We start from the raw sequence: 22,327 nt of genomic DNA on the forward strand, positions 1-22,327 counted from the left end.
GTTTCTAAAGAGAATCCATTTCTGATAAATTAGAACACAATGAAGGTGTATCTACAATGTACACGTAACGTCCAGTTTAAACTGCACAGGGCGGGCACAGACCACAAGTGATCTCAGGAACCTGGACACAGTGCTGGGGTCCCCAGAGCTTTCTGCTGCTGCCACTCCCAACAGCACGCGGGGCCCAGGCGAGCCTCAGCCCTCGGTAGCGGGCTCCTCTCCGGCCTCCGGCCTGCGGTGCCTGCGCATGTGCCTGTACTTGTCCACGTAGGCCTTCACCAGGTTGCCCACCTTCACAGGGTTGATCTCCCCGCTCTTGCTGTGGCAGATCTGGGGGAGGGGGAGGCACAATTACCCAGAGGTCCTTTCACACCCAGACAAGTTCAGTAGTTGCCATGACTGGGCCCTGGGGGTCCGCTGTACCCACCTCCCAGGGCCACTGAGGGTCCCACCATGATGGCCAGAGAGCCTGCAGGGTGTCACTCTGTGACTGAGCCTCTTTAGCAAGCAAGGAGGCTGCGGCCCCAGCACCAGCACCTTCCTCCGCTCAGACCCCAGAAGCCGTGCCGCACCCACCTTCTGCACGGCCTTGCGGAGGATGTCCTTGTACTCCTCCTTCGTCACCTCGCGCTTCTGGTAGAAGGGCTTGATGGCCAGCTTCACCTCCTCCACCGCCCGCTCCTGCACGTGCAGCTTCTTCAGGTACTAGGGGCGAGGACAGGGGTGAGTGGCCGTGCCGAGGCCTGCAGGGCCCTTTGGGGAGCCAGGCTGCGCCCTGGAGGATGGAGCGGCGGGTCTCACCTCCTCGTTTTTGGCTTTCTCTGTGGCTGGCCGCGGAGTGGCTGTCCTCTCCTCGGAGTTGTTGGTGGCGGCGGCGTGGCCAGCTGGCTCGGAGGCTGTGGTCAGGACGGTGGGCACTGGGGCCAGGCTGGGTGCCGCCCCGCAGCCCGCCAGGGGGAGGCTCCCCTGCAGGATGAACTGCACCGTGGGCTGGCTGACCGGTGCGTAGGGCGGAACGCTTGAGGGCAGAGCCAGGGTGGGAGGCAGGCTGGGGCCATAAACCTGGGCAAGAACAGTCCGCTGAGCGCAGCTTCGATACTGGCAACACCCTGAACCCCTCTCCCGAAGGACAGAACCTTGGCCAGAGGGGCAGAGCTGTGAGGCTCAGTGCCCCAGCCAGGCGCAGCCCGTGGCCCACGTGCAAGGTCCCCTCCCTCCCCGCAGCCCCGACACCCACCTGAGCAGGGTCCGCAGTGGGAAAGCCAGGCTCTGGAAGCGTGTAAGCAGGAGGGGGCTCGGGGCAGGGTGCCTGCTGGGAGTCCACCACAAGGCCCCCGTCTCCGGGTTCCCAAGCCTCTTCCTGGGGCTGCTGGGGCCTGTGAAGTGGGGTCCCTGAGGGCCAACATAGGGGAGGTGGGTGTTCTGTGGCCACCCAGGACGGAAGGCTACTTCCCGGCTGGGAAACTCCAGAGAAACACCCAGCAGCAAGGACACAGGCTGGCTGCAGCCACCTCCGACCAGAGTGACCACAGAGGCGCAGGAGCCACCTGGGGAGAAGACCCCCATGGTGCCCCCCCCCCCCGACGCTGCCCCAGCCCACCCATGCGTGCCACCAGAGCCCCTACTCACGCAGGCCCCTGTCCTCAGCCGGAGTGCCGCCGGCCGCCTCCTGCAGGTTCCAGGTGACTCTCTTCACTGGGGCTTTAGCCCGAAGCACGGAGGTCGGGCAGGGGCCTTCCTCCTTCCCCAGCAGCGCCCCACCCCCGGCCGGGCCTCCCAGGGCACCCGGCACCGTGGCCGTGGCCTGGTCCTGCTGGAACGAGGCCTTCTCTTGGGGACCCGTGGTCCAGGGCAGGGGCTGCTCGGCGTCCTCACTGTGGATCAGCGACACCTCCCTCCTGATGGCAGCCAGGCTGTGGTCCTGCTGCTGGCGGGCCGGGGGTGCAGTGGGGGTGGGTGGGACCCTGCGCTCAGGCGAGGACGAGTCCGTGCTCTCTGGGGAGGGCGGGGAGCTCATGTCGTCGAGCTGCGTGAAGATGCCTTCACTGGAAAAGTCGTCAAAGACGTGCCCCGCCTCGACAGAGTCCACGTAGTCCAGGTCCTCGGGGGCACCTTCAGCCGGCACCTCTGGGGCAGGGGGAGCCGTCGGGGGGGCCTGGTCGGCCTCAGCCACGTCTGGCCACGCTTTAGTTCCTGCTGCAGCCTGCAGCCCCGCCGCGTTCTGCCTGCCCGGCCTCGGCTCCTCCTGGGGAGGGGGCGCTGGGGAAGCCTCCTTCACTGGCAACTTCCTCTCCGGGGAGCGGGAGCGGGAGCGAGGCCGAGACCGCTTCTCACGGGAACGAGGCCTCCGGTGCTCGCGGGCCCTGTGCTCCGGGCTGGGCGACCTGGACTTCTGCCGCCTCCTCTCACGGGAGCCCCGCCTGTCTCGGGGCCACTCGCGGCTCCTCTCCCTAGGACGGCGGGGCCTCCGGGCCCTCTCCAGGCTGCTGGGGGGAGAGCACCCCCTCCCCTGAGACCTGGACCCCGACCGCCTCTTCTTCCTCCTCCTGCTCTCGCGGTGCTCGTGCGAGGAGCTTCCAGGGCTGCCTGAGCGGGAGCGGGAGCGGGACCTCCGCCGGCTGCGGCCCCGGGAGTCCCTCCTCCTCTCCCTGCTCTTGTCCTTGGCCTTCTTCCGCTTGGCCCGCTCGTGGCTGCTGGAGCGGTCACTGGAAGACCTCCGAGCCCTGGCCTTGGCCAGCGGCCTCTTGGCCTGGTCCTCACCCACCAGAGGCGACAACGACCTGGAGCTCCTGTCCCCGGAGCGGGAGCGGGTCTGCCTGTGCTCCGGGGCGGAGGCCGGCTTCTTCTGGTCTCTCTCTCTGCCGCGGGAGCTGGACGTGGAGCGGGAGCGGGAGCGGGAGCGGGACGGGGACCGCAGCTCCACGATTCTGTGGGTGGTGGTCGGCGGGGTGTCCGGTTCCACCACAGTCACGCAGGTCACCATCCGCTCCTCAGACCCGAAGAAGGTGCTGCGGGGCGGCCGGTCCTCGTCCTCCCAGGGCTCCCGTGGGGATGGCCTTCGCACCCGGAGGGCTGAGTCCAGGCCCCCGGCGGGCTCCTCGCCCCGGAGCTGGAGCAGGCTGGAGGAAGGGCCCTGAGAGGCCTCGGGCTCCGTCCCAAAGACCGTCTTCACCGTGTAGGAGGTGACGCAGCGCACGGTCTGCGAGGGCGGGGCCTTGGGGCTGCCGATGGAGATGGTGCGGGTGATCTCCGAGGGCAGGAGGCCGGGGCCCAGGCGCTCGGGGCTGCTGCCCGCAGAGCTGGAGTCCGAGCCCGTGGGGTTGAACGGGTCGTAGATCTCGCTCTTGAGCTGCTTCGTCTTCCTGAGGGAGAAAAGGGGGGCGGGGTTCTCTTTCCTCGGCACCTTACTGTCCACGGGCTGGAACGTGTGGCAGAAGCCGGGGCTGGAGAATCTGCTGGAATGCGCCGCGTTCCCAGGAATATTGATCCGGAAGCTCTCGAAGGTCGAACTGCCGCCCTTCCCCCTCGAGGGTCCCAGCGGGGCAGGAGTCTGAGCGCCGCCCCCCGAGTGCACGCTGGGCTCCTGGGGGCCCCGGCCGCGGGGTGAGCCCTCCGCCCGGGCCCCGAGGCCAGGCTGCCGCGGGCCCTCCCTGCCTGTCAGCCGGCTGATGCAGGAGCTGGGGATCTCCACTCGCTGCCCGCCGGCGGGGGCCGGGGCGGGGCCGGGGGCTGTGTCCGCCCACCCGCTGCCGCCGTCCCTTCTCATCTTTGGTGCCCTGGGGAGCTGGGAGACGTCCGCTCTCCGCGGCGCTGGCCTCGGGGCCTGGCCCGGCCCTGCACTCGTGGCTGGCAAGTCAGGGCCGCCGCTGGAGATCTCAGGTGTGAGCCCCAGAGGCCCGGCGTGCTCGCTGTCGCCTCTAACGTGTGGGCCCTCCCGCCGCTTGAAGCCAGGACTGCTCACATTCGACGAGCTCTGGGCCTGGTCTGGCCGAGGGGCCGCTGAGGAGTCCAGTCTTGCCGGGACCCCCGACGTGAGCGCAGGGACGTGGGAGGGGGTGGACCTGCCTTGACTGCGCGACCCCAGGCTTCCCAGGCGCCCTGAGCTCGGTGCTGGGGGCTGGGGGCCGTCCCGGGGCCCAGGGCCTTCTCCCCCTCGGGACAGACCGACTGAGTTTCGCTGAAAAGAAACAGGTGCTAAAAGACAAAAAGGCGAACGGCCATCAGGTGCCCTCCCTCCTTTCCAAAGCTCCACGGCTTGCTTAGCCTTTACCACGTGGCTTTCTCGTGTGCACCTCAAGTTCCTCCTACTTGTTGCTGGTGGGGGCAGCCCTGTGGGGGGGGGGACGGCCCTGTGGGGGGGACAGGCCTGGGGGGGGGAGAGCCCTGTGGGGGGGACAGCCCTGTAGTGGGCGTAGGGACCGCCTGGGCGCCCTGGGCAGCTGGAAGCTTGCTGTGGGGCTTTCCTTCGCCTCCCTTGTGATCTGTGGGATCAGGACGTGCCAAGCCAGCGGCAGGCCTTTGGCAGGAGGTAGGATGGAGGGCGGGCCTGCCGCAGCGCTGTCTTCACTGGCTGCCCAGTCCCCACACTGGACCCCACCACCAAGCTAGACCCAAACAGCGGGAGGGCTCCGCGTGGCGGGCTCCAGGGCTGAGAACACAGGCCACGGGCGGCCTCGGGCCTGCGGCTCCGTCACCACCCAAGTTATCTGCTCGTAAACGCTGTTCAGAGCACGAGGGGAAAACAGGAAGAAACTGCCCCTCCTTTATGTCTCCTGTGCGTGAAAAATGCACCCCGCACCTCCATGCACCCACCCAAGCAAAGCGTGTCTCCTTTTCCGCACGGAGGCGGCCTCACCTGCCCGCTTGGCGCTGAGCGAGCCGTCGCGGTGGATGGTGATGTCCGCGCTGTCCATCATGAGGAGGCTCTGGCCCGACAAGATGCTCCCCAGCAGGTCGGGGACGGGGGCCTCGTCCACGTCCGGCTCGGGGGCCGCGGCAGGAATGCTCCTCCTGCAGGTGCAGACCAGGCCCTGCCATCGCTCCACCCGCCCCGCCCCGGCCCCCCACAGGAGTGAGACCCACCCGGCAGCTCCCCTGGAAAACAGGGGGGATGAAATCAGTGGGTGCACCACAGGCCAGAGCGCAGCGGAGCAGCTCTGCCGTCGTGGGGGTTCGGTTAGGGTACTTCTTTCCCCCCGAAGGCTCCCAGATAAGAACAGGTCCAGCCCAAGGCACAGCCAGCAGCCTGGCCCCCACCCAGCACCCAGCACCCCGCTGATGGGCCGGCCCCGTGGCCCAACAGGAAGCCAAGGGGAGTCTGGGGGCTAGAGACCGGCCAGCATGGCTGCCACGCCGGGACTGCTGCCCCGTTGCCCTGGCCCTCACACCCACCTGGAGAGCCCCATGGAGACGGGCCTGGCCACGGGCTGGTGAGACCGCAGGGCTGAGCGGGACAGGACCCTCCTCTTGGCGCTCAGAGGGGAAGCAGGGCTGGCAGGCGGCTCTTCACTGCTGGAGGGAGGACACCAGCCGAGAAACGGTGACCCAGGCCCGAGGCCCACGGGCCCCTCCAGCCCTGCCCGGGCCCAGCAGGCGGCCTGGTGCTGCCCACCGGCACTCCCCTCTGGCCGGGCGCATGCAGTGCCTGAGGCAGGAGTCACGTCCCTCGTTTCCTCAGGCTTCACCTGCCCCCACAGGGGGGCGTGCCCACTGTCACCCTGGGAAGGAGGGAGGTGACAGCTTGCTCCCCAACTCTGCAGAGGTGCCCGCGGCACTGCCCCCTGCAGTCACCTGTCGAAAGGGTCCAGCTCATAGGGGTCTCCAAAGACAGAGAGAGAGGCAGCCCCGATGTCCGCACGCATCAGCCCCAGGGAGGGGTCCGCAGGCCGGAACACGGACGGGATGCAGGCCCCGTGGGTCGGCCTCCGGAGGCCCAGCGTCCGCGCGATGCGCCCACGAGCTGTGACTTCGCTCTGAGCAGCCTTGAAGGGAAAGAACCGCCGACGTGAGACACGTGAATCGGGGTGCGAGCTGGCAACACCAGCGGTGGCTGAGTCCACGCCAGACCAGAGCAGCAGGCCCACCTTCCCCTACGCCCACCACCAGGCCCCTGCAGGTCCCCGGCCAGTGAGGGTGGACCTGGGGCCTCAGCCAGGACAAGACAGCCTGCCCCGCAGGCCCCCCGGCCGCTGCCCTCGAAGCCGCCCCAGCGGCCCCTGAAGCCAGGCATCGCCAGGGAGCCTCCTGACAAGCCAGCAGCTCTGCCTGTGCCCTGGCCCCTCAGGCCTAGGACTCGGCTGCAGAGACGTGCCCCGCCGCGTGGTCACACCGGAAGGCCGTTCCGGGACACCACGCGCTCCGCGGAGGGCCTGGCCCCCACCTTCAGCTTCCGTCCTTTCCTCTTCTTCCCGCGGCCCTGGCGTCTCGTGGGCCTTGTCCCCGAGCTCCTGCTCCTCACGGCCGGGCCGGGCCGGGTCTTCTTCCTCCCCAGCGCTTTCCTCCGTCGTCCTGCAGAGAGGACACCGAGGGCCTGTGCTTCACGTGCCCGTGGCGTCCCCGAAGGGTGACCCACCAAGGCTCAGCAGGGGAACCACCACGTTCGCGCTTGGAGCCTTCAGTGGGAAAATCAACTGCAGTTTAGAGACCCTGCCGCCCACCGGGCGGGGCGGCCGTGCACAGGGCCCGGGCCGGAGAACCGCCGCCAACTCCCCCGAGTTCCATCAGGAGGAACAAACCCGACAGCGAGAGCCGTGACGAGGGACCCGGCTCTGCACCACTGGGGTCTAACCAGACAGAGAGCAGGGCCCACTTCACGGACCCACCGCCCACCTGAGAGCCCAGCGTTCGGGCCTGACCTGTCGCCTTGGAGCTGCCAGGGCTGCTCAGGGGGAGGAGCGGCAGCCCAGCACCCGAGGCACAGGAGCCTCGGCAGGGAAGCAGGGCGCCAGGAAGGCAGCAGACCGACCCCTGGCGCACGCTCCTAACCCGCCCGCAGGCAGCTGCACCTGTGAGCTCACAATGGTGCTGAACCCTGGGTGACCCCTGGGCGGCTGAGGTCTGCGCAGAGGCCCAGCCAGGGCGGGGAAACCCTAAAGCTGTGCGGCTGGTGCCGGTGAGCCCCCTCACGGCCCCAGTGTGTCCACGGCCCCGAGCTCTGACAAACAGGCCCCCGCCCAGCGGGCACACAGAACCAGCAGACCAGCCCGAGCCGCGGGAGCCTCCGGGCCCCACCACCCGGCGCACGGGCAGGGACGGGCCACGGCGTGGCAGGCAGTGCTGACCAGAACACGCGGGACAAGGACATCGACACGCGGCAGACACTCCGCACACCAGCAGCCCTGCCCTGGCTGCGGGCTGCACAGCCTGCACTTTAGAACCCCGTGGCCTTTGTGACACGTCGGAACTCCGCCTGACGCTGCTCATGGGGGGGGGGGGGGGCACCTGCTCACTGTCTCGGCACAACAACGCACTGTGGCTGGACTGCCAGGAAGACTCCCTGTTCCGGGCACACAGCCCACACTCACAGAGAAGACGCTGCGAGGATGGGCCGGCAAGTGCTGGGTGCTGACGAGGGAGGCCAGGGCTGAGCCGGGGCGGACGGCGGAGTGGGCTCCGGGCCCCGTCTGCAGCCCGACCACAGTGCGGGTTTGACCTACACCTGCCGGGACTTCTTTAGCAAACAAACAAACAAACACTCAAGCGGAATACAGCAAACGAGGCATAACCACACACAGCCACCTGCCACCTCACCCGGGTGACGCCCGTCCCAGCTGGACGCTCACAGGGACGAGGGCAGCTCTGGAGCGTCCACTCAGAGCCTGTCCTCCGTGCAGGGGGCGAAGCGAGTGAGAAACACACGTCAGGAGGGTAACCGGGCTTATGACGTCAGAAAAGACACACACGTACGACACGAGAAGAGCGCGATGTGAATTTTAACTCGAGAATCGGTGTGACCGAGGACCGTCTCCCAGCTGCCCACTGGAAAGGGCCACAATGCCCAACAGCTCGCTCCACGGAGAGGCCGCACGTGCCAGGCCTGTCCCAGAGCAGTGGCTGCCATGGTGCCCACGGTGGGGAACGGCACCACCTGTTCAGCCGCTCACTGAGGGGCAGGGACCCACACCGGCCTGGCGGGAGCGCTCCCGTGGGGACTGCGGCTCCCAGGGAACTTGGGCGCAGAGACAAACCAGGTTCTGCCCTGGCAGGGCCGGCGCCAGCCCCGCGCCTGGCTTACTTGCTTTCCTCCTCCGCTTGGCGGGGGCCCGCGGCGTCGTGGGGCGCTGATACACGGCTGTGCTCAGACCAGAGGCAACGGCTTCGATGGTCTCGTCAAGCAGAGAAGACACCAGGTACCTCGGGACGTGCTGCATGCAGGTGGGGTTGGTGGGCGCCAGGCTCACCCACACCCTCCCCAGGAGGCCCGGCCCGGCCGCCGTGGGGACACGCACAGCCTGGGCCCACCCCACCAGCTGGCATCACCCTCTCAATTCCACAGACCGTGGGTGCTTCCCACCAGCCGGGACCCAGGGGGGACCGGCCCGGGGGGAGGGGAGGCCTCCCAGGGAGCAGGCTCAGGGCGAGGGTGGAGGATGAGGGGGGCCAGGCAGGCTCAGGAGCAGAGGAGCCACACCCCCAGGACACAGGGGCCGGGAGGGACTGCAGGCGTCCCCCCTGGGAGCCGGTGGTGGCAGTGGCGTTTGATGAAAGCACTAGGCCCAAGTGCCCCCAGTCTCCTCACCCACTCCCTGCCCAGCAATGCTCCCACAGGAGGGCACCCAACTGCAGGGGCAGCCTGCCCTGAAGCCGGGCGGTGCCCAGACCCGGGGGAGAGCGCCCACCTGGATGCTCCGGGCAGTGGACATGCGGTTCCGGTTCACAGTGGCTCGGACACGCTCACTCTGCCGCGTCCTGGCGATGGCCCGGGTCCGCCCCTCACGAGGCCGCAGCCGGCTGGCGGTGGGCACCACGTCGACCAAGAGCAGAGAGACCTCCTCCTCAGTCACGGGATCCGCATCTGGGAGGAACGGAGATGCTGGGCCGCTGGTGCAGCCGGCCCTCCAGACTGGCAGCGCCGAAGCCCGGCCCCAGCTCCCACCCCCCACCCAGAGCCCACCGGCTCGACGGGCCTGACTGCCCTGCTCTGGGCCGCGTGGTCGCCGGGGCGGCGGCACTACCTGCAGGAAGGGCGGCAGCTCCGGGGCTGGCACATCCCGGACAGAACCACTCGTCCACGGGCACCTCCTGGAGAGGGGGGTCCAAGCACTCCATGTGGTACCTACGGGAGGGAGTGCGGGCCCATCAGACCCGGGCCCAGCCGCACCGGGCGCCAGCGAGCAGGTGCAGGTGCGCAGATGCGCCCAAGACCACAACGCGGCCCGAGGTCCTAGGCGTCTCCCTAGCAAATCAGTCGACGTCCCGCGCGTGGGGCGCGGCCCCCGCTCCTCGGCCGCAGTGAGAAACGCTGGCTCACCCGGCATCGCAGCCGTCGCAGAGCAGCAGGCGGTCCTCCCGGTCGCTGCGGCCGCACACCTCACAGAAGGTGGGGTCCTCCTCCTCCTCTCCGGCCCTGGCACTCTCCACGGGCACCTGCAGGCGGAAGGGCTGCTGCTCACGGGCACGTGGCGCCGACCCCTCCCAGCAGGGCTGCCTGTGGTCGGCCCGGAGCAGCTCCCTCAGCTTCTGAAGGTTTCTCCGTGCCCCGCAGACCCCCAGAGGCTCGGCATTAACACGCACACAGGGGTTTGTGTTTGGAGACCATTTCAGGTCGTTTATCAAGAAGAAAACACGGATTCAACCGAAAACCAAGCGGTGCCATGGGAGGCCCAGCGCAGAGCAAGCATGGGGAGCCCACACCACGCCCCCGGGCAACTGCGAGAGCAGGAAAGCAGCCTTCAGGCCGCAGGCACTACCACTCGGAAGAGGTCACATAACCGAGCCGAGACAGGGAAACCTAGCGGCCGTCATTCAAGCCCTGTCTGCTGCGAGGTCTGTGGACACGCCTCTGCCTCTCCTGCGAGCCCCACCCAGCAGCAGCCGCGGGCCACAAGCAGGCCCCGCGTCCCCCTGCACCTCCCGTCACACCGAGGCAGACTCTCCAGGGAATGGAGGTGCCGCAGGGAAAATGTCCACACCGGGGCCCAGGCTCGGGGCCAAGGCCGCCACCTGCCGCACAGACCCCAGAGCACGAGAAAGGATGTGGTCTCAGCAGAAACGTGCACCTCACGCACCCGCACCTGCCGTTTTGTGCATTTGTAACCAAAAGCGGGTCTACAGCGCGAGCTGCGCGGCCGTCCCTGGTGCTCGGGTCTAAGGCGCCTCTCGGAGCCTCTACTGCTCGCCCTCGACCCAGAGGCGCGGGCCCTCCAGTCTCTGCAAAGCAGAGCAGCCAGCCGAACCTGGCCCCACTCCCAAGAGAACCGCCTCCTCAGGCCTGGCTGCGCCCGGGCTCCCCTCTCCCGTGGCTGCGGGCCAAGGGCAGCGGAGACGTAGGAGGTGGCGCTGTGGAGAAGAGGGCGCCTGGGAACCGGCCCCCTCCCCGGCGTGCCCCTCCCCCCAGAACCCACGCAGCCGACAGGGCAGCACCCACCCCCAGGCTTCCCGTCACGGCTGCGAATGGCAATCTGGTGGGTTTCTCAAAAGCGTGGGGCCAGCACGCACTCATCTCAGGAAGGCAATTTTGAAAGCATGCTTCCCCACGAGACAGAGACCACGTCATGAACACGAGTGGTGGGGGCTCCCACAGCGTGGACACTCACCTTCTTCAGGACTTTCCCACCGAACTGGGCTCGAATACAAATGCACTTGAAGAGAGTCCGATCGACTGGGCAGGAATTGGCGTTCTGTGAGGACAGGAACGGGGTCAGGACCCTGCAGGTCACCTGCGCTATTAACGCCCAAACAAGCACGCGCCCAGAGCCTGCAGCCTGCGGCACGCCCTCGCCCCACCAGACGCGTCTCCGTCTCCACGTGCCCGCCCCGAGCTACGCGCTGGGACACAGCCAGGCAGGAGCCGCCGCCTCGAGGAAGAGGCAGGGGAGCCGGGCATGTGCACACGGCGCTCACAGGCGTGAGGGAGCTGAGGGGACGAGAAGGCGCGCAGGAGACAGGTGACGCCACGGGAGCCCCTGCTCTGTTCAAAGCTGTGCCCGTGCTCCATGAGGCCGCTCCCAGGGCTCAGTGCGCACAGAGCGTCCCCTCAGCAGATACGCGGGGCTCCCTCAGCAGACGTGTGGCAGAGATCTATCTTCTTGCCTCAACAGCGTTTCCCACATGAGTTCTATTGAACGCCTTTACTAGATACACCGTATACAATGCAATGCGCTCATTACTGTGAATTTCCATATCCTGGGGCAGCCCCCCCACCCCCTGGGGTCTGGGCGCCTCTGGCCAGCACAGGACGGGCTGCACCTGGGGCTGCACCCGGGCCTCCCACAGGCAGCCCGCAGCTCCTCTCCCTGCTGCGCACACCCTCGGGCAGTCTGCGGGACGCAGCTGGTCCTCTGGCTCCCCGGGTCCCAGTGCGGTCCCAGTGCGCTCGCTGCGGGAGGAGGTGTCACAGCCCTGGGCGCCGCCCACCCCACGGCTGGTGGCTCCGCCTCCCACGTGGGCCTCCAGGGGCTGTGCAGGGCTGTCGCCTTGTGGTGCCCCAACAGCTCCTGTGCTCACTACTTGTAAGTCCCTCCCGGGCCGTCCGGGAGCCTTACCGGGGGGCCGCCCCTGCTGCACGCCCCCGGAGGGCAAGGAGGCCGCCAGGCACTGGGTGAGCTGCCCGGCCGCCCCTCTGCCCGTGAGGCGCCGCTGTGTCCACCGTGTACTCGTCCCCTGGCCCTGCCAAGCTCCACGGCCTGGGCTCCATTCCTGGACGAAGGCCAGTGTAGCCACTACAGACCACAAAGCGCCGCGCCCAGGAGCGATTCTCGCTTGGCGTTCCTCCCCGTGGAGCGCCAGGCTCTGGGGAACCTGCGCCATGCCCCTCCGTGTGACTTCCGGCGCAGAAAGGGGCCCCCCCACTGGCCGCTCCAGCCCCCTTCCTCTGACGGCCGTCTAAGTGCGCTGCCACTGAGCCGGGTTAACCCTGCAGCCAGCAGCCCGCTGAGCCACCGCCCCTGGCCTGGCCGTGCTGGTGTGGTGTCATGGGGGGGTGGGGGGGGAGCGCAAGGAGTGAGGCAGAGGAAAGAGGTCCCCAGGACGCGTCAGCAGGCCACACCTCCTCATGGCTGCACCGTCCACGTCTGTGAGACCCTCCCATCGAGTGGAAAGAGCAGGAGCAGGGCTTGTGCCGTCCTCAGGAGACACGCAGGCTTCGGGGCTCTCCGGCAGTCCCCCGGGACTCGGCACCTGCGGCCCACCCCACCACGCGGCACCGCGCACCTGAGCCCCGCTGGCCCCTACGGTCCCTGTCCTGCCGCCTCTGCAGTGCGCATCCCCCACAGCCCGAGAGCCAGCGGCGCAGGCGGGAGCCGGGACCCGCTGTGAGGGAGCCCCGAGGCCCCGCGCCTGCGGAGAGCAGACCCCCACAAGGCCGGCCCTCAGACAGGAGGCCGGGGAGCAGCCCCTCACCTTGGCCCACTCCAGGATGCAGTCCAGGCAGAAGTAATGGGCGCAGCTCTCCGGTGTCCCCACGGCCTGGTCCCTGAAAGTGTTGAGACAAATGGGGCAGCTCTCCGCTTCGTCGTCAGAATCGCACACGCCATTGGCCTCCAGCTTCCCCTGCGGATCTGCTGCCACCAGTGCTTCCACGTCGTCATCGTCACTGTCATCGTCTTCGGAGTCTTCGGAACCTCGAGAAAGAGGAGACACGTGAGCTACCGCCGCGCAGGGGAACCCGGCTCCCACCTCGCAGCGAGGAGACCCGGCCTGCCGACGGCCCCGCCGGGTGCTGGCAACGGCTCCTCACCTCAAGCCGCTGCCAAGCCGAGGGGCACAGCGCTGGCCGGCAGCTCCAGCCCCAGCCCCGGAGCAGTCAGACCCCACGGGCCGGGCATGAGGAGGTCAAATCCCAGGCCAGCGCCCCTGACGGCGGCCACACTCCCAACCCCTCCTCATGGCAAGTGTGAAAGAGCCGCCCGCCTTCAGACAGCACCGCCCTCAGCGGCCCGCTCCCTTCCGGGGCAGAGCACAGGTCCTGAGCGGACCACGGGGCCGCCCAGGTCGGAGGCCGAGGCCGGGCGCCCCCGCAGAGATGTAAGGGGACGCTCGGGTTGAACGCAGTCACTGTGTTGTTTTCTGTCCTCCCCAAGCACCTCTAGAACCCAGACCCAAGCGCACAGACAGAGGACAGACCAGCGGTGTGGCCGCCTCGCCGGTCACAGGACCCCACCCGCTCATCCCTCTGCGTGTGGCAGTACCGGTGCCCACCACGCCACCGCCCACGACCCTGCTGCCGTGGCAGAGCAGTTCCCGGGTGGGGTCGACGGCGTCAGGCGAGCTCTCCAACCGCGGTTCTCCCTGGCGGCTGCAGAGGTCCGAGGCCCTCCTGCTGGGCGGCCGAAGATGGCCTCCAGGAGCTGGTGACCGTGCCCGACAGCCAGAAACCGGCTGCAGCCCCGCACAAGACCCGACTTCCGCCAACAGGCGGGGACCCGGAGGAGGCGGCGTCCCGTGCACCAAAGGTCACTGGTCCGATTCCCGGTCAGGGCACAGGCCCAGCTGGGGCTCGAGCCCTGGTAGGGAGAAGGCAGGAAGCAGCTGCCAAACAACGTTACCACCTCCCGTCGATGTTTCTCTCTCACTCTCCCTCCCTCTTTCGTAAAAAAAAGTCAATAAAAATCTTTAAAAAAACGAGAGTGAGCACAGGCAGAGCCCGTCGCAGCGAGGACCTGGTTGAAGCCTGGGCCGGGGCGTGCTCCATCCACCCGAGACCCAGGGCCTGGAGGGGGCACCGAGCTCTCTGCTCGTTCTGGCAGGAGGCGTGGAAGGCGGTCTCCCTGAAACCCTGTTCCCGCTGCTCTGTGCTCTTGCACGTTTTAATCACCCGCCCGCACCAGAGGAGAGGCCTAGCAAATTGCGTCACCAAACCGAAAGGAAGTGTCACACCGAAGTAAGCCGTCGCCCGTGGGCATGGAGGACACCCCACAGGGGACTGCCCCACAAGGCCATTCTGCACGGAGTTTCTCCCCACTCCTCCCCCCTCAGCGGCCAGCGCGGTCAATGTCACTGGGGCCGTTTGAGAACCAGCTGCCCGCACAGCGAGCAGACCGGGCAGCCGCTCCAAAGGCAGCGCTCACCAGATCCATCCTCCGGGTCCCCCTCCTCCTCGCCATCGGTGCCGTCGCTGAGCTCACTGCCCGTGTCCTCAGAGCCCCCACTGGCACCGTCACTGCTTTCTTCTAGACCGAGACAGGACAAACAGGCCGGGCAGTCACACCGAGGCAGGAGGGGTGCAGCAGGCAGTTATGGGGGGGGGGGGGTCGCGGGAGGGATGGGGGGGGGCAGCAGCTGCTGGCAGGGGGGGAGGTGGGCTGGTAAGGACAGAAGTAGGAAAAGCAAACCCTCTGCTCTATTCACATCTGAGTTTACGTTAGAAATAAGAGGAGACATCTGTAATAATCTCAACAATAAAGATTATTTTAAAACATTAGAAAAAGAAGACAAAAGAATGTAACACTTCTGCAGTTTAAAAACAAAGAGTCCTGCAAACACATTCAGATGCCGGCCAAAAGGGAACTCAGCTTTTCTTCCTAATCATTTTAAAGAGGGGGGGGGGGGGAGGCGGGGGAGAGAAACATCGATGTGAGAGAACATCCGAGGGAGATGGAACTGCAGCCTTGGCGTGGGGACCACGCTCCCGCTGAGCCCCAGGCCGAGTGGGCGCTCAGCTTTCCAAGAGCCGCGCGTCGTGAAGCACGGGGACCCTGCTGCTCCTGAGGTGCGGCCACGAGCCCGCGCTCGGCTCTGGCGGGAGGGGGGGGCTCACCAGCATCACTGGCCACGGTGGCAGCGCCGAGTCCCAGGTGGGCGTCTGGCCCCAGGCTGTGCTCCACCAGCTCATCCAGGCTGTCCTCATCCATCGCTGGACATGGGGTTCAGCCTGAGGGAGACACCAGAGCCGTCATCCCCGCGGAGCCAGCTGCACAGAACGGCAGCCCCTCCGCCCCCGCGCCCTGGTGGACAGGAGCCGAGCTGAGCGAGAGCGGCCCGGCAGCCGGCCACACGCTGCGCGGACGGGAAGGCAGGTTCTCATCTACCGAGACACGTTCAGTCCGATCTCAGCCGGCCACAAGCGCGCCAGCCTCGGCGGCAGGTGTTCACTGGGTGAAACGGCTCGTCAGGAGCTGAGGCAAAGCAGGGCTTTCCACAGGGGTCGGTCGCCCAAAAGGCCGAGGTGGCGAGCAGGGCCCCCCCCCTCCCCGGGCAGATCCCGCTCAGCCAGCCTGCCAGCCGGCCTCTGCTCCGGACCCCGAGAACCGTGAGCATTACTCACCCAGACATCCCCGGAGCAGCACGGGCCACGGGAGCTACGTGGGGCTCTGCCCCTCGGCCACCGTGTCCACCCCCCCCCCCGGCCCCCCGGTCTCCAAGGGGCACACCTGTCGGATCTCTGCGAGGCCTCCGCTCAGACAACAGAGACCTAGACCAGGCGTCCTCAAACTACGGCCCGCGGGCCACATGGGGGTGTTTTTGCTGTTTTGTTTTTTTACTTCAAAATAAGATATGTGCAGTGTGCATAGGAATTTGCTCATCGTTTTTTTTAAACTATAGTCCGGCCCTCCAACGGTCTGAGGGACAGTGAACTGGCCCCCTGGTTAAAAAGTTTGAGGACCCTTGACCTAGACAGACGGCCTCTGAGTGCATCAGACACACTCTCCCTCCCACACCAGAGCCTCCAACGCTGGTCCCCACGTGAGGGTTCCTTCTCAGCAGGTGCCCCCTCAGAGGGAGCCACTCAGCGCACTTCCTGCCGGGCAGCCCTTCTCCAAGGCAGAAGCACCAAGCAGGAACGGGGGGGGGGGGGGGGGGGGGGGGTTGGGCCAGCAGAGTGCCCAGCCAGGAGCCAAAGGCCCTCATGCTCGGACCCCACAGGGCCTGCCTCAGAGGACAAGGCGGCCACGATGGGTGCAGGCAGCGGGTGGGGCTGTCACCACGCAGAGCGCCCAGGGCCCGTTCACCCCAGCAGCCCGCTTCCCACACCAAGCTCCGGACAGCAGCGAGGCGCTGAATGTGGCGAAACTGCCAACGCCACATGGTGCTTGGACCTGGGAACAGTGACCTCAGAGGGTTTGTGGAAGGAACTGTTAGCCCCGTAAGCCGAGTGGCCCCAAGTTAAGAAACCCAGCCCCACCGAGGAAGGGTCTGCACCCCGAGTGCTTGGTGCCCGGGCAGTGCAGCAGGACCCTGCCCGTCCTGTGCCCACGGCCTGGCCACGGCTTCTGAAGACCACAGACCAGAGGTGACAGGGCCACGGCCTCTCGGGAGCGCGCACTGTCTGCGGAGCTCAGCAGAGAGGACCGGTAACCAGCCTGCGGCCGGAGGAGCCCAGAGCAGGGGCGCAGCCCTCGCAGGTCCTCACCCCGAGGCCATGCCTCACAGCCACTAAGGCAAAGCACAGCGAGAGCACCTGGCTTCTCCCCGGGGGCGCCGAGACCTGGGCCCGCCCCAGAGGACGAGGAGGCCATGAGGGATAGGCCATGAGGGATTTGGCACAGGGGGCTTGCCAGAAACGCCAAGGAAGGCGCCTGATCTCGAGGAGGGCTGCATCTGTGGGCCAAGTCCCGCGGACCTAGCTGTCCCTCCAAAGGCCTCCGCACACCCCTGCACCAGGGCAGGGGAGCCCCGGTCCTGAGGCTGCACCCCTGCCTGCATCATCACACAGCAGTTCATGCTGGCTGCACCCCGAGAAAGGACCGGGGCAGCCTCCAACGGTGCTTTCGGGAGCCAGCACCTACACCAGTGCCAGCCAAGGCACCAGCTCCCACGGCCTGCGGACTCTGCCCAAGTTCCAGAGCCCGGCCAGAGGCCATGTCTGCGGGGTTCTGGCTGCCTTTCGGGTGCCGGCAGCATTCTGTGGTTCTCCTGCTCAGCCTCCAGTTCTGGGGGTACAGGGGAGCAGGAGTTAAAGCAGAAATTCCCCCCCCCCCCTTCTTCAAATTCAGGGACCCAAACCCCCTGCAATTCCGACCATTGCTGAGGAACGGAGTCTCCGGTGGGTGGTGACTGCAACGGGGCCAGGCCTGGGCTTGGGGGGCCGTTCACCGGCTGCCATGGCGGCTGTGAGACCGAGAAACTACACTGCCCTGAACCCCAGAAAGCTAAGACGCCACCGAGGGGCCACACAGGGGCTCGCCCGGGGCAGGGAACGGGCCAGAAGGGGCAGCAGTGGCCCTGACTCAACATTCTTCCTGCAGGTCCAGGGAGAGGGAAGACGGGCTGAACCCACGTCACACCTCACCGAGCCTCAGGTTCTGTGGGTCACCGGGCAGGTCACCCTTCGGCTGCTGGGCAGACAAGCAGAGTATCAACTCCCAGGTGCGGGGGGCACTGGGGGCCCCTAAACCTCTCCGGGCACAAAGCGAGTCCCACCTCCTCGCGAGGAACTGTCGTAAACTACGGCTTCAGGGCGAGGAGACCATCCCCCGGCCGCCACCGGCCCGCCCGGACGCAGGCGCAGCCGACGCTGCAACGTGGGCCGAGAGCTGGCAACGAGCGGGCGGAGGGTCACGGCTCGCTCCAACGGGACGGCGAGTGGGAGTCGCGGGGGCGGGGAGTCACAGGAAGGGGCGGGGGCGGGTGGGCTCCCCGCGGCCCGGACAGGAAGGCGGACACCCCGGAAACCCGCCTGCAGGCCGCGGGGCCCCCCAGCCCCGGCGCGTGGCCTCCCCGCCGCCGCCCGCCCGCCCGCCCGGGACGCAGGCCTCGCTCCGCCCGGCAGGCCGCAGACAAAGCGCGCGGCGCCCGGGAACCACCGCGCGGCCGGGACGCGGCCGGGACCCTGGGGCCGGCGCCGCCGCCGCACGTACCCAGGAACCTCGCGCCCCGCCGGCCGCTCCCGGGCGCTCGCCGCTACCGGACCGAGAGCCTCGACTAGGCCCGGCCGCCGCCGCCGCCGCCGCCGCTGCCGCGCGCCCCTCGACCCGGAAGCGCACGAGCCGGCTTCCGGGTCCCTCCCGCCCCGCCCGTTGGCGGGAACCACAGACCGGGGAGCGCAGGAGAGGCCTGGAGCGGAGGAGAGGGCCGTCCCTCGCGGTCGCGGGCCTCGGGGCGCTGGAAACACTGTGTGGCTGAGGACGCACGCCCGGAGGCCCGGGTCCGGGGAGAACTGGGGGTGTCCACGCCCCCGCCGCTGGGTCGTCCCGGGCCGCCCCCCCGACCGGGAGCTGGTGCAGTCCGACCCGCGCCCGCCGCCCGAGGCGAATGGGAGCGGCCGTCCCTCACCTGGGGCCCCGCCCCCGCCCGAGCCCCGCCCCCGAGAGCGAGGCCCCGCCCCCCGCAGCTTCGCGCCGCGGTTCGTTCCCTCGCGGACGGAGCCGGGCTGAGCTCTGTGCGCGGCTCTGGCGAGGACACCCCCGCCGCGGGCCCCGCCCCGGGGCACACCAGAGCTCAGGGGCCGCGGTGCCTCGTGCCCCGCGTGGTGTGGGCCCAACGGATTCGCGCTGTGGTCCATAAGCCGGGGGGAGGGGGGCACCGGGGCGCAGTTAGGGGATGAGGATGGACTTGACCAAGACGGGGGGCTGGAGTGCGGGCAGGACCAGCCGGGCGGACCACTGCGTGGCCGAGAGGCCGCCCTGCAGGGCCAGGGCTCTGGGAGCTGGAGGGTCCCAGCACGAGGACACGCGTTGGCTTAGGGCGGCCCGCGGGACCAGTCAGGAGGCCACTTCCGTGACCCCCTTCAGGGACCATCCTGGCCCAGGTCACGATGGGAGCCAGGCTCAGGGGAGGCCCTGGGGGAACCTGAGGACACACTTGGGACATCCCAGAAGAGACTTACTTTCCGGGGCTGGGGCTTCTGGAAGCCCGCCCAAGAAGCACATCCGGGAACGGGCCTGGGTGGAGCCCGGACAGCAGCACTGGGGGTGGCGGAGCTGGGGGAGTTAAAGAGAATGGGGCCCTAGCCAGTTTGGCTGGCCCAGTGGTTAGAGCCTGCTGACTGAAGGGTCTGAAGGGTCATGGGTTTTATTTCAGTCAAGGACAGGTACCTCGGTGCAGGCTTAGTGCCAGTGGGTGTGTGTCTCTCTCTGTTCTCCCCGTCCCTTCCACTCTCTCTAAAAATCCGCGGGGAAAATCTCCTTGGGTGAGGTTTAACCACAACAAAAAGCATGAGAGGCGAGTAATTTCTGCCCAGCAAGGGGCGGCAGCGGAGGAGTGGCCACCAGAGGGCCGAGTTCTGTTCTGTTCGGAGAGAGAAGAGCGTCCTTACTGGGTCAGGAAAGGACTTTGCAGAAGGGAAGAGTAGACGATGCCAGAGAGGCGGGGACCCCGCAGAGACCCCTCTCTGTGGGCCCCAGGGGAAGGGTCTGGAGAGGGTGGCTGGCACAGCACAGTGCCTCTCGGGTGTCACCCGGCCAGGCTTGGGCGCCAAGTGTATCAATCGCGGGACCTCGGGCGAGTGTCTCAACCTCTCTGTGCCTTAGGGCCCGTGGCCATGGAAGAGGGGTGCTGAGGGCTGGGTGGGGGAGCACGGCAGCAGCACGCGGGTGGGGCCCCGCGTGGTAAGTCCCCTCAGCTTGGAGCCTGACCTGTGCTGGCCTTCGACCCGCACACCCACCTGCCAACCATGCGCTATAAGGACACCGCCCAGGGGACCGCTCCACGTGGGGGGACGGCGCCCCGCTGAGCTGCTGGGAAGGAACTGGACAAGCAGCTCATGATCAACTCGGAGTCCCCTTGGAGGGGGCCGCCCTTCTCACTCCTGGGAATTACCATAATACACACACGCACCATCGATGAGATGCAGAGAACACTGCCTGGCCCTGGCCAGTGTGGCTCAGTGGGTAGAGCATCAGCCGGCACTGAAGGGGCCTGGGTTTGATTCCGGTCAAGGGCACATGCCTAAGTTGCAGGCTCCATCCCCAGTAGGGGGCGTGCAGGAGGCAGCCCATCAATGATTCTCTCTCTCCCTCTCCCTTTCTCTCTGAAATCAATAAAAATACATCAAGAAAGAAAAAAGAGAAAACACTGCCTTCGCAGGCATCCTTGAGCAGGGGGGCCTTCCCAGCCACGCCAGCCTGTGCTCAGATGTGAGACGTCTCCCCAGGAAAGTGTGCCAGAGCCACTGGTCTGGGCTCAGACTGAGCACGGGTGGTACCCCTTGAGAGCAGAGGCATGTATCTGTACCCCCCACCTGTTGAAACAAATACCTTAACACACACACACACACACACATTTGGACACCTTCCCTACACCCCCCCCCTCAGTACTGTCACCTCTGGCCCACCCTGACCAGCCACCCATCTGCCACCTCTCACGTGCTAGCACCCTGCCCACGTGTCCCTCACAGACCTGCACCCTGAAGTCCTTGCTGTGTCCCCAGGGTGTGCTGGCACCCCTGCTCCCGTCCTCCCAGGCACAGGCAGGCACAGACAGCATGTGCACAGGAGGGTAGATCTGGGCCGGGAGCGTCCCGTTCTCTCCAGCCCCGGCCAGCCCTTCCCCCAGCCGTGGGGCCCGCACACACCCACAGGCTGGAGCTGGAAGAGGACACAGGCAGGGCCGTGTGCCCGGCTCAGGAGGGCTGTGTTAGTGTCCGGGGGCCGCTGTAACCAACGACCACAGACTGAGTGACCCCCTTCAGGGACCATCCTGGCCCAGGTCAAGATGGGAGGCACGCTCAGGGAGGCCCTGGGGGGGAACCTGGGGACACATTTGGGGCATCCCAGAAGAGACTTTTTTTTTTTTTCAGTGAAAACATCCCAGAAGAGACGTCTTTTCAGTGAAATTTATTCTCTCACAATCCGGGAAGCCAGAAGTCCAACATCAAGGCTGGCAGGGCCCGCTTCCTCCCACGTCTGTAAGGAGAACCCTGTCTCGTCCTTCTGGGTGTGGGCGCTCCAGGCTCCCTGGCTTCCTCTGTGCCCCAGGCTCTGCCGCTGTCTTCACACGGCCTCTGCCTGGATGTCTGTCTCACCCGCCCGAGGACATGGACCTAGGCCTGCCCAGGCAATGAGGACGACCTCACCTCAAGATCCGGGACTGAATGGAAAGACCCTTTTCCAGTTGGCCATATTCACAGGGTCTAGGCATTAGGACGCGGACATGTCTTTCTAAAAATATACTTTTCCCTGCCAAAGCCGGTTTGGCGCAGTGGATAGAGTGATGGCCTGTGGATTGGGTTCGATTCTGGCCACGGGCACATGCCCGGGTTGTGGGCTTGATCCCCAGAGCGGGAAGGGTGGGAGGCAGCCAATCAGTGATTCTCTCTCATCATTGATGTTTCTATCTCCCTCTCCCTCTCCCTCTCTCTCTGAAATCAATAAAAGTATACACGTATGTACTTTTATTTTTAGAGAGGGGAAGGGAGAAGGAGAGAGAGATAGAAACATGGATGATAGAGAAACATCAATCAGCTGCCTCCTGCACGCCCCCTATGGGGGATGGGCTGCAACCCCAACATGTGCCCTGATGGAGAATTGAACCTTGACCTCTTGTGCAAGGGTCAACGCTCAGCCACTGAGCCACTGGACAGGCCGAACATATCTTTTTGAGGGACCACCACTGAGCCCACTAGGGCGGTTACGGGTGCATTTGGAACTGCCGGGACTGGGGGCACAGCTGGGGGTTGCACCAACAGGGCAGGATCGACACTGGGAGTCACCCTGACTTCTGGCCTCTCCATGTCCCCGAGGCCCAGACTTCTTCCCTCCGAAACTTTGCCCTGTCTGCCCACCCCCCGTCGTGAAGGTGTGGGCCTCCGCAGGGACCCAGGTGATCCAGGCCTTGGTGACCCCTCAACTTCTGACCCACTAGAGCTGACCCACTCATCGCCCTGTGCTCCTTCCATATCCACAGGTGGCCACGCCCCACAGCACCCTGCGCCCGCTCCCACACTCCTGAGGTCCCTACAGGGGCAGGTGCCTCCCTGGAGCCCCAGCCCTGAGCCACCCAGGCGGCAGTCTCGAGGGGAGAAATAAAGTGCCTGTGAGGGTGGGAAGCGGGCCGCAGTGGCCTTGCTGGGTTTGTGGCAGCTGAGCCCAGACTGATGAGGGATGCAGACTGGTCACTGGGGGCAGGGAGGCCCAGGAGTGGGCTGTCAGTTGGAGGCAGGAGGGCTGAAGGAGGGCAGCCAGGCGGCCAGGGTGGCTGGGGCCCTCACCCTGGGCCAAGGACCGCGGTGCCAATGGAGAGCCGAGGGGACCTTTGGAGCTGCCTGGAGCCAGGAGAGTGGGGACTCCAGGGA

General features: G+C 66.9%; 1 protein-coding gene across 8 annotated transcripts; it reads right to left on the bottom strand.

The window, feature by feature from the left end:
* Window position 1: 1 nt before the first annotated feature.
* Window positions 2-18,266, bottom strand: PHRF1 (PHD and ring finger domains 1). Of its 8 annotated transcripts, none has more exons than XM_079787189.1 (18): window positions 18,132-18,266; window positions 14,915-15,028; window positions 14,226-14,327; window positions 12,559-12,779; window positions 10,755-10,838; window positions 9,470-9,585; window positions 9,174-9,274; window positions 8,838-9,013; window positions 8,234-8,363; window positions 6,380-6,507; window positions 5,791-5,981; window positions 5,392-5,511; window positions 4,856-5,010; window positions 1,630-4,194; window positions 1,238-1,392; window positions 802-1,062; window positions 577-705; window positions 2-330 (listed from the first exon to the last, which is right to left on the bottom strand). In XM_079787189.1, exons 2-18 carry the CDS (start codon window positions 15,006-15,008, stop codon window positions 196-198), a joined length of 4,863 nt encoding a protein of 1,620 aa, XP_079643315.1. In that variant the 5' UTR covers window positions 15,009-15,028; window positions 18,132-18,266; the 3' UTR covers window positions 2-195. The 8 variants fall into 8 exon arrangements, with proteins under 8 accessions (XP_079643315.1, XP_079643318.1, XP_079643313.1 ...); XM_079787192.1 differs by lacking the exon at window positions 18,132-18,266 and adding an exon at window positions 17,955-18,087 and having other exon boundaries at window positions 14,226-14,324; XM_079787187.1 differs by lacking the exon at window positions 18,132-18,266 and adding an exon at window positions 17,955-18,087.
* Window positions 18,267-22,327: the final 4,061 nt, after the last annotated feature.

This window comes from Cnephaeus nilssonii (assembly GCF_951640355.1).
Source record: "Cnephaeus nilssonii genome assembly, chromosome: 13".
Classification (NCBI taxonomy): domain Eukaryota; kingdom Metazoa; phylum Chordata; class Mammalia; order Chiroptera; family Vespertilionidae; genus Cnephaeus; species Cnephaeus nilssonii.